Source organism: Hevea brasiliensis, chromosome 17, assembly GCF_030052815.1.
Source record: "Hevea brasiliensis isolate MT/VB/25A 57/8 chromosome 17, ASM3005281v1, whole genome shotgun sequence".
Taxonomy (NCBI): domain Eukaryota; kingdom Viridiplantae; phylum Streptophyta; class Magnoliopsida; order Malpighiales; family Euphorbiaceae; genus Hevea; species Hevea brasiliensis.
In genome coordinates, this window is record NC_079509.1 from 41,047,956 (window position 1) to 41,058,392 (window position 10,437).

The following is a 10,437-nucleotide window of genomic DNA, read 5'->3' on the forward strand; positions in this document are numbered from 1 at the left end:
AATTAAATAAATAAATTGCAATTTCCTACTTAAAAAAATTAAATTATAAAATATTTTTTCTATTTTACCATTTATTTAAGATAAATTATAACTACATCCCTGCAGTATAAGCAAAACACACAAGCCCATTGCTAATTTGTTTTTCAATAACAATTTGATTATCAAATTTATATTCGTTAACAAATTAATCTTTGTTGTTACTATTTTTTTAATTTTAAATAATTCAATTTCTGAAATTTTATTTTATTTATAAATTAATCCAATATTTAAATTTTATATTTGAGAGATTATTTATTTTATATTTTAATAATTATATATTTTATAAAATATTAAATAAATAATAATATACTTTTTCAAATAATTAATTTGAATGAAAATTTAATTTGAAATGTAATTTTTTAGAATATTTATAAATTATAAATAAATTATAACTTTAACAAATATATATGATTATATATGTCAATAGATCATATAAAATAAATTTTTTTATCTAATTTTTTTCTTAAAAATATGTTAATTTTTTGTATTATTTTAATTTTTTGTATTATTAAAATATTACATTAAATAATTGTTTTTATAAAATTGTAGACAATAATATAAAAAATTTAGTAAAACACGTTACTTATTATGAATTATTTTTTATTATTTTATATTTCAATAGTTGTATATAAAATAAATAATTAATTAAATATAAAATTTAAATATAAAAATTATTTTGTTAATAAAATAAAATTTAGTTAACACAAACCAATTTATTAATAAAATTTAAATTCGAAGATCAAATGGTTATTGAAAAATAAATTATTGATTGACTTGTGAATTTTTTTTTATCTGAATTGATATGTGAATTTACTGTAGAGTTAATTGAAATTTATCCATTTTTGGGTAAATGATTGCTTCTTTGTTAATCAATGGTGCCTGTCTGAACATTTACTGTTCAGTGGACTCATAGCTTAAAATGTCCCTTATCCCAACAGCTCCAACGGCACTACTCTCTGTTCTTCTTCTCAGAGCATGTCGCTTCATTTTAAATTCTTCCCTCTCTCTCTTCCCTATCCAAACCCCAACGTAGTTCGCCCCTGTCTCTCCCCGAGACTCCGCTATCACTGTCCCCAGGCGCTCCAAATCCTCTGCGCCGCGAAGCGAACCGGGAAGCAGAGGTACCCATCCGAGAAAAAGAAGCTCAAATTGAAGCGTAAAGAAGCAATCTCGGATGTCAGTAACAAGTTTGAAGGAATCTGGAGGCTTTCGAATCTCGCTGTTTCGGTCCAAAACGACCCCGGCATGGACTTTCTCGGCGTCTCCGACGGGTTGCTTCAAGAGATTGCCAAAACAATAAAGTTCCCGGTAATTCGAATTTTGTATTTTATGTTGGATTCGGCTATGGTAGAAAGAATTTCGTAGCTGAGTCGAGAGAGTGATGGTGTAATCTGTCATGAAATTGAAATACTGTTCCATTTATAGAATTTCTTATATTTCAGAGTTGAATTTAAAGTTTTTCGGTAGGTATGTTATTGATCACTTTTTTCTTTTTTCTTTTGATTTTCCAGGTTGCGTCTATGCTTCCAGCAGAAGCATTTACTGTTATTAGGAAATCTTTCGATGCCAGGAAGGTCAGTTTACTTTCCATAGTTTCTTTTAAATGTGTCGAAAATGTGTCAAATAGGATTTTTAAGAAAATGAGTAGGTAGAATTTAAATCGTCACAAAATGTAGGATTTAAAGGATTATCAAGGCTAAAATAATTATAGGAACTCCATAAATTATATTAAAGTTGGAATTTTTCTATGTATCATGTGGAATTAATCATATTATAATGTCCTATCTTATTATTCATTTGAAGTTAGAAGATCAATACTCACTTGTATGGTATAAAAATCTAGTAATAATTCATAAATTAGCAAGGAAAATTAAATAGAAGAGTTCAATAGGTTGGGGAAATGAGGGGCAGAGGGGTGCAAAATACCATATAAATTGAAGAACTCATGGTACTTTGGGGGGGCACTGATTTCGGATAAATGGCTGCTGGTACGGAAAGTAGGAAGAGCATCACAAATAATTAAGAGGTGTTGAGGTTTATCATGCCTAATAAATTGTTTCATTGATGTTTTTCAGATGTTAAAGGAACCCAGATTTGTGTATACTGTGGATATGGATGCCAGTCAACTTATAAGTCTAGAGCCTCGTACTCAGGATTTCATTTCTGATTTAGAGCCTAGAGTTGGATTTGTAGAATATAGACCTCAAGAAAGAGTTTCAGGTGATTTGCTCAGTATAATACGCAATTCTAAAAGTGTTGATAAGCAAAGGTCATCAGCAAAGGGTGGATATAGCATTTGTGCAAGCTCTGTAGACACAAACAAGAACCCAACGATCAGAAAGCTGAAAATTGCAGTTGTAGGGGGTGGTCCGTCTGGGTTGTTTGCAACTCTTGTTCTTGCAGAACTTGGTGCAGATGTTACCTTAATAGAAAGAGGTCAATCAGTTGAACGAAGGGGGCGAGACATTGGTGCTTTGATGGTTCGACGAATTTTAGAATCAGAAAGCAACTTTTGCTTTGGGGAGGTTATATCTTGATTCACTTAGTACTCTTATTGAAGGCTGTTTTAATATCTCACATGCAAATCATACAATTTTGATGTTTAAGCTGTCTAATTATTTTCTCTCGAATTAAACCATCTTTTGAACTTAAGGCTGATTTTATTTGAAGGATATCACTGGTGCTATTCTAATGACTAAGTACATTGCCATCAATTCTTGGCTTGAACAGATTAGGGACTAGCACGAGTCTTGACTGTAATTGTTGCCTTTTAATTTTATTTATTAGATGTCTTCCTAGTCAAATCACGTTAAAATTTGATGAAAATGCAACATGGGCTTGTTCGTAGAAGAAATCTGCCTGAATTGTGGCTTCCTTAAGGTCTTGATCCCTGCCAATGCCCTGGGGGTGGTGGACAGTGTAACAATGAGAAATGCAATCAGGAGCATGTGAAGCTCTACCATGAGGAGACATCTACCGTATTCACCCAATAATTAAGAAGGATAATATTGCCCAACTCCTAAATCATCCCTTAATGTAAGTTCTGATTCTTAGTCAAGGCTACAACAACTCTATAGCCATCCTTGGCCAACATAATATTTGAGCTTTCCTCTTTAAGCGCCTGGCTGAAAAACTACCTTTAGTGCCCTTCCTCCTGCATATTTAAACTCACATTGTTTTATAGTATGGATTTTTAGAACCTATCTAGATGATTCAAACATTTTCAAAGTATGAGCAATCCACTATTAGGTTTTATGTACTTTAGGTTACTCTTATCCCTAAATTTATGTAGGTAACATGATGTCCCGTAGTAAAATTGGAAGTTATGCTTTAATTTTATCTTTTGCTTATAAATGGTAGAATGGGATAACTTTAAAACTCCATAATAAGGCTGATTTGGTTTCCCTAAGCAAAGTTATTTAGGTGGGTTCCTTTATGGAAATAGGGTGACTTGTTTGTTGCTGGATGCCTTTGGCATCTTGCAAAGTTACTCCTGATTTTTTTTTATTTTTTCAATTTTCAATAAATTGCTGATCCTTTGGATAACAGTTAAAGAAAAAGAAAAAAAAAAAACTGTTATAATGCCTACATAAATTCATTGGACTTTGATGCTAAAAGAATTTCAGAACCAAATGTCTTCAGTTTCTTGTATGTTCTGTTTCCTAGAACCCCATTCAGTTCTGAATTAATATCTATATCGTTAGAAATTGGTTCAACAGTTAACTTGTAGTTAGCTGATTTATTGTACGCATATTGTCCTACTGCTCTGAAATGGATATGATGAATATTATAGATTCATATCTATGATAAAACTTAATTTAATGTGCAGTTGCATGACTAGAAATTTGTAAAATGGACTGTGATAATGAGGATTCCCTTCCCCCCCAACCCCCTCTTTTTTCATAATTATACTGCTTTCCATCTTCATTTTGATTTGTTAGTTTGAAATTTTGTATTTATTTATTAATTACTACCTAATTTTGGTGGGTTTTCTTTATTTGTTTGTTGCCAAGTTATATTAAGGACTTATGTGTGGCAGGGTGGTGCAGGTACTTGGAGTGATGGAAAGCTAGTAACTAGAATTGGAAGGAACAGTGACAGTGTTTTGGCTGTGAGAACTATTCCCCTTGTGATTATATATTTTCTTTAATTCATTGATTCTCCATCAATGTCTACCATATTTCTCACTGTACTTTTTTCTCGCTATTTGTGTTTGTAAATTCACAGTTCACACAATTGTTAAGTTCTTCAATCTAAAGGTCTCTTGGAAGCAATGTCACAGTTTTACTATTCCGGCTTCTTGAAAACTTGTTGATTCTAATTTTTAAATTAGAAGCTTATCTATGGGTTCAGAACTTCAGATCAAGATAAAATTACAACATTGATTGCACTTTCTTACATGCAGGACTGATATTTTGATACACTTCTCTTCTGCGTGCTTCATTTTATTGCAAGTGAACTACTTTCTTTTTAAAAAATTTTAACATCAATTTGCTTAGAGTTTGCAGAGAGATACTAGGACCAACCTAAAGCTCAATATTTTCATAATTAGCTCTTTCACATCAAATTACAAGTTTCATTTCTAAATATGGGATTAATATTCTCCATAACAAAATTAAACTTCCAAAAGAAATGAAAGGAAAAAGAACTCATTTGTTGCCCTATTTTAACTACTCTCCTTCTTCTTCTTCTTCTTCTTCTTCTTTTAAGTTTTAAAGTCTTTCCTACCTTAAAATGAAATTTATTTGCAGTCATTGCATTGGATTGTCTCAAATTTATTGCCATCTCTCTCTCTCTCTCTCTCTCTCTCTCTCTCTCACTCTCTCTCTCTTGTCTCAGGTTATGAAAACTTTAGTTCACTTTGGTGCTCCAAAAAATATTTTAATAGATGGGAAGCCTCATCTGGGAACAGATAGGTTGATTCCATTGCTCCGCAACTTTCGGCAGCATCTACAAAGGCTGGGTGTAAGTGCAGAATCTACTTTTTCTGTCAGAAGCTAGTTATTGATTTTGCTTTTTTGTTAAAGTTTTTTTACTTTGTTAACCCACAAAACTACATAGTTTGCTGTTTCAATTTTCTTCTTACTCTAGCTTTTTCAACTTGCTTAGGTTTCTATAAAGTTTGGCACAAGGGTAGATGATTTAATGATAGAGAATGGACATGTTGTTGGGATAAAAGTTTCTGATTCAAATGAAAGATTGCAGCATGGAGGCCAGAAGTTGGGATATGATGCAGTACTTCTGGCAGTGGGGCATTCTGCACGTGATATATATCAAATGCTTCTTTCTCATAATTTTCACTTGGTCCCAAAAGATTTTGCTGTGAGTTTGGAATATTTCCCCTATCATGTTTTTCATCAATATGACGGCTGCATTAGAACTAGAGACATGTCTATTCGATACTTCTGTTCATCATGTCACTGCCATTAGAATGCATCATAATATGGAAACAAACAAGTAGAAATTGTATTTCTTGATAAGAACTTGGGGGTTGAATCTGTTTGGCTCATAGATACCTGAGACATGATATGTTCCCCATCATAGTTGGGAGTGTGATGTGAGTTGGGATAAGCCATGTAGATTGTTTGTAGTGTTCTTCCCCTTATTATTTTACATTTTGGTATCCTTGAAACACTTGCTCAGACCACTTAATTATTTAATTTAGTGTTGGCAAATTAAGCAACATGCTTTCATCGAAACATTTACATGCTGTACTGTATTGCTTTGCTTGTTTTGCATCTCATCTCATGTTTGAATGAAACAGTGGTGTATTTTGATATATATGGGTGCCTCAAGTAAATTGTTGTACGAAGCTTTTTGTTTGGGATATTTCCCTTTTGGGCAGGAATGGGTCTTTTGTCGTAATAGTGAGCTTAATCAACATCAGTTCTGTTCAAATACTTGCAACTCAAAAGAGATTTGGTGATACTTGCAACATGTAATTGCAAGACATGCCCTTTCTTCAATTAAGCTCTCCCTTAAAACAAGTTTCAGTATTCTCATAAAACCTTGTGGTGCTGTGTTGAAAACCACTTTCAATGGTCTAGTGTAATACAGGACATATATTTGTGTTGTTATATTGTGAATGTTAGATTTGGACAGAATGATTGGTGTAAAGCTTTCACGTTGGATGATTGAATGTGGATTACTGTCCCTTGGGTTCTTTTTCACCTTTATGTTGGATGGATTTTTTAATCACTTTTTACAAAAAGTTTATTCATATTGCTAGGGTATCAAAGTCATTATATGTGCATATGCAGGTGTTAGCATGAACATTTCTGAGGAATACACCCTTCTATCCAAAATGGGGGTTGGATGACCTGTGCAAAATAAAATACTTTTGCTTTCTACACTTATAGCTCACAAAAATTTGCAAAATCATGGAGAGAATTCCTAATATGTGGTTAAGGATTAATTACATTGCCGTGGCATTCAAGGATGAACAATGCTAGTAGTTTTGGTGGTTGTTGAAGAGAGGAAATGATGATTTAGGTTTGTGTGTTCCCCTACACAAATAGAAAAATGAAAATTAAAAGGCAGTGGTCTGCAACAAAATGGAATTTGTGGTGGCTGTGTTGAGACCTGGGATCTATTAGTGCAATTATATTATGAATTTCCACTTAATGATTTTTTGGCTTTCTTAAGTGTTCACTTTGTGTTTGATCCAATTTATTATGTGATGATCAATGCTTCCTCTATTATAGTGCTTGAACTTGGTTTTCTTAATGGCTAGTTCTGAGAACTATTTATCATCTTTACACTTGATTGGTTAAATAGGTTGGATTGCGCATTGAACATCCTCAAGAGCTAATAAACAGCATACAGGTTGGCTATGCATTTCTTTTCATCTTTGCTAGAAAAATTGATCAATGAATTGTTCTCTCATCAAATTGTTTCACATGTAAAAAATGAATGCAGTCATTTCTCTGTTTTGCACTTACAATGTGCTTAATTTATGCAAATTTGTAGTATTCTGGCTTGGCTGCTGAGGTTCATTGTGGACGTGGGAAAGTACCTGTAGCGGATTACAAGATTGCTAGTTATGTTAATGGAGAAGATGTGGACACATCTTCAAATTTAGAGCCCAAAATTCGTAGTTGCTATTCCTTCTGTATGTGTCCTGGGGGACAGGTATACTTGTTTTTCTGGCTTCTTTCTCCTAAAACTGGACTTCAAAGTGTGTATGTATTTATTCTTTTGAATTTCACCTTTCAATCATATTCTTTTCTGTTCTTGTTGTACTGGCAAATACATGCTTTCATATGTATGCAAATATAAATTTTATTATCCACCTCTTTGAAGCTAGATTAGATTTAGCTAAAAAATTTTAGAATTTTATATTTGATTATGTTTTTCAGGATTTTGATTAGAACTAAATAGATTCTATTTAGGAGATTGTCATGGGTAATACTTTGTAATGCAGTCCAAAACAGCTATATCACAATTTCCACTGGGTACCCCTGGTTGTGTGGATCAGATTGTATGTTGTTGGGGCTGTTGAATGAGGAAGCCATCATTGCTGATAAAATATGCCTGCATTTATCCATTAAGAAAGCTCAAATTTGTGGACACAGGTTGTTCTTACCAGTACAGACCCATCAGAACTCTGCATCAATGGCATGTCATTTTCTCGCCGTGCCTCTAAGTGGGCAAATGCTGCACTTGTTGTCAATGTCTCAACAAAGGATTTTGAGGCATTGAACTTCCATGGGCCACTTGCAGGAGTTGAATTCCAGGTACCTTCCTTGTGGTTCTCTAATTTTCATGATTCATTCTACTTTTGTATTGTAATTTCATTCCTCACCCAACGTTAGGTTCATAAGAACTGGAGACTTTTTTTTTCCCCACCTATGCAGCCATAAATAATATTGCTTCTCTACGATTATTGCCAATGTTGTTCTGGGAGATTTTATCATTCCATAAATAATATACCAAATAACCACTTCACAAAGTTATTGTCTCTCCTCAAACTATAATATTTCAACATCAATGTTTTTAACTCCACTTTTTCTTGTCCCTTGAAATAATTTCCTCATTATTTAGAGGGAATTTGAACGAAGAGCAGCTATAATGGGAGGTGGAAACTTTGTGGTTCCTGCACAGACAGTTACTGATTTTCTGGAAAACAAGTTATCAGGTACAATTTTTATTTCATTTCTACACGTGTGTGACTTTCGAATTTCAAGTAGCTTGACTTGCCTATTTTTTCAGTAAAATATTTGCCACCATCAAGCTATCGGTTAGGAGTAGTGGCAGCAAATCTTCATGAGTTGTTTCCCGCTCAAATAACAGATGCTTTGCAGTATTCAATCCCAATGTTTGACCAAGAGGTCTTAATTTCTCTTCAATTATGGCAAGTTCCCCATAGTTTTACTCAATAAGCTTATGTTTTTTCTTTGGACATTTTAATTTTCAGTTACCAGGATTTATCTCTAATAAGGCCCTTCTTCACGGGGTAGAGGTATCTCATTCTTTCCCCATTTTTTCATCTGCCTTTTAAAGCACAGCAATTGAGCTTTTGATTTCGTGTGGAGCAATGTTTTCTATTCCTTGCAATGTTTGCTTTATTCATGTTCATTGCGTGATCATTTTAATTGCAGTTTCTTGTATTAAGCACTCTCTAAAGTTTGCTTTGAATTTTCATTCTTCCTCTAGACTAGAACCAGCTCTCCTGTTCAGATTCCTAGGAATAGTGAGACTTATGAGAGCATATCTTTTAAAGGGCTCTACCCAATTGGTGAAGGAGCAGGTTATGCAGGTGGGATTGTAAGCGCAGCAGTTGATGGCGTGCATGCAGGATTTGCTGTGGCAAAAAATTTTGATCTGTTTCACAACGACATAGAGTTGATTTTGGGGAAGGCTCAGAGTGTTGGATTTGTGAAGTACTAGAAACAGTTTGGGTTGTTGCTGTTACACGGATACAAGCTCTGATTATAATCTAATAGTTCAAGGGACGCAAGGAGAAACAATCTTGTCTGAAGTTAATCTCAAAAGCAACATGTGAGTTAGCATACCATCTCAATCTTGTGACTATAAGAAAATTCCGTATTTCCATATTAGCGGTTGACATGTCAATTCGTTTTTATGTATGTGCTGGTTGATGGTTCTCTACTTTTGCCATTCATCATGGTTGGAAGAGTTAATGCAAGGAGAAGCTGACAGATAGTTCTTCAAGTCTGCCAGCTGAAGGCTATCACTCTCTGCTTTGCTGGTCATTTGGACACTTCTTGACACATTTTTGCATGGGTGTCATCCTCCATTGGTCCCTAGGAGCCATTATAGAGCCGTAGGGGTATAAATGAGGTAAACCCAGTACTAAGATATTCAAGCTTGATCTACTTGATTATTAGACAAGCTTAAGTTCCAATGGATCGAGTTTAAGCTTCCTTGTTCAAGTTTTTTTAATTAAAGATTATGGAGCTCAAGGATATACTAATTGACCTAATTTGAAACAGAGGATTTTAATTGTTTTAGATAACTTATTTACAATTTTATCCATTAAATTTATATATAAATAAGTAATATTTTGAGCTCTGCAAATCCTAGTTGAAAAACTTGTAAGTTTGGAGCTCACTCAGCTTCAATTTGAGAAAAATTCATAGGAAAGGATTAACTGAAAATAGAAACATACCATTTATTCACCTCTTTTATGATATGAATCTTCAAAAGAAGCTCCAGGCTTACCGGTGAAAAAAACAAGTAATAAGTTATTTCATGAAGATGAACATAAATACATCTTGTTACATGAAATGATTGATGTGATAATTCAACTAGCATTTTATGTATTTTTTTCAATGAAATTATTAGTTAATAATATTTCTCTTTTCTTTTATTTTTCACGTACTTTTTATTTTTTTTTATTATGGAGCAAGTTCTTAGTTCATAATGATTGTCATGTCACAGTTATTTTCATGCTTCAAAGGCTTTTTTTTTTAATAAATTATTTATAAGAAAAGAATTTAATTAAATTTTCACATAATTACGTATATATTTATTTTTTTTTAAATGAATTTTTTTTTTAAGTTTAAAAGAATTAAATTCTTTTATTTTTAAACATGAGATGTGATAAAAAAAAAAAAAAGAAATTAAATAAATTAAATTTTTGTAAAATTTCAGTTCCCATAAAGGGGAAAAGGAATAGGGGTAAGATTGTTGACGCCTGATCATTTATTGAAAATTATAATAAATTTTTGAATTTTTTTTAAAATTTAAAACAAAGATTTATGTTTACATGTCTTTATTTTTCAAATAAAAACTAGAAAATTAGTTTTTTCAGTTTTTCATGAAAAATAAAAATAAATTTAAAAAAAATAAAAAATAAAAAATAAAATGCAATACAATTTTTTCACCCTTTAGTGTTGATACAAAGTTGGTATGGTATCCGATGCAAAACTTAAG

The 10,437-nt window shown here is 32.7% G+C and overlaps 1 protein-coding gene across 4 annotated transcripts; it reads left to right on the top strand.

Annotated features, from left to right (window-relative positions):
• The first annotated feature begins 915 nt into the window (after positions 1-915).
• On the top strand, positions 916-9,528 carry LOC110671198 (uncharacterized). 4 transcript variants are annotated; one of them, XR_009145468.1, is made up of 14 exons: positions 917-1,347; positions 1,551-1,613; positions 2,115-2,564; positions 4,079-4,150; positions 4,879-5,004; positions 5,149-5,361; positions 6,817-6,864; positions 7,009-7,170; positions 7,614-7,775; positions 8,083-8,176; positions 8,251-8,369; positions 8,456-8,500; positions 8,695-9,039; positions 9,177-9,528. XR_009145468.1 is itself a non-coding variant. In XM_058139307.1 (13 exons), the coding sequence occupies exons 1-13, from the start codon at positions 1,015-1,017 to the stop codon at positions 8,926-8,928; spliced, it is 2,121 nt and encodes a 706-aa protein (XP_057995290.1). In that variant the 5' UTR covers positions 917-1,014; the 3' UTR covers positions 8,929-9,528. The 4 variants fall into 4 exon arrangements, 3 of the variants coding, with proteins under 3 accessions (XP_057995291.1, XP_057995292.1, XP_057995290.1); XM_058139307.1 differs by having other exon boundaries at positions 8,695-9,528; XM_058139308.1 differs by lacking the exons at positions 8,456-8,500; positions 9,177-9,528 and having other exon boundaries at positions 916-1,347; positions 8,251-8,392; positions 8,695-8,842.
• The last annotated feature ends 909 nt before the right edge of the window (positions 9,529-10,437 follow it).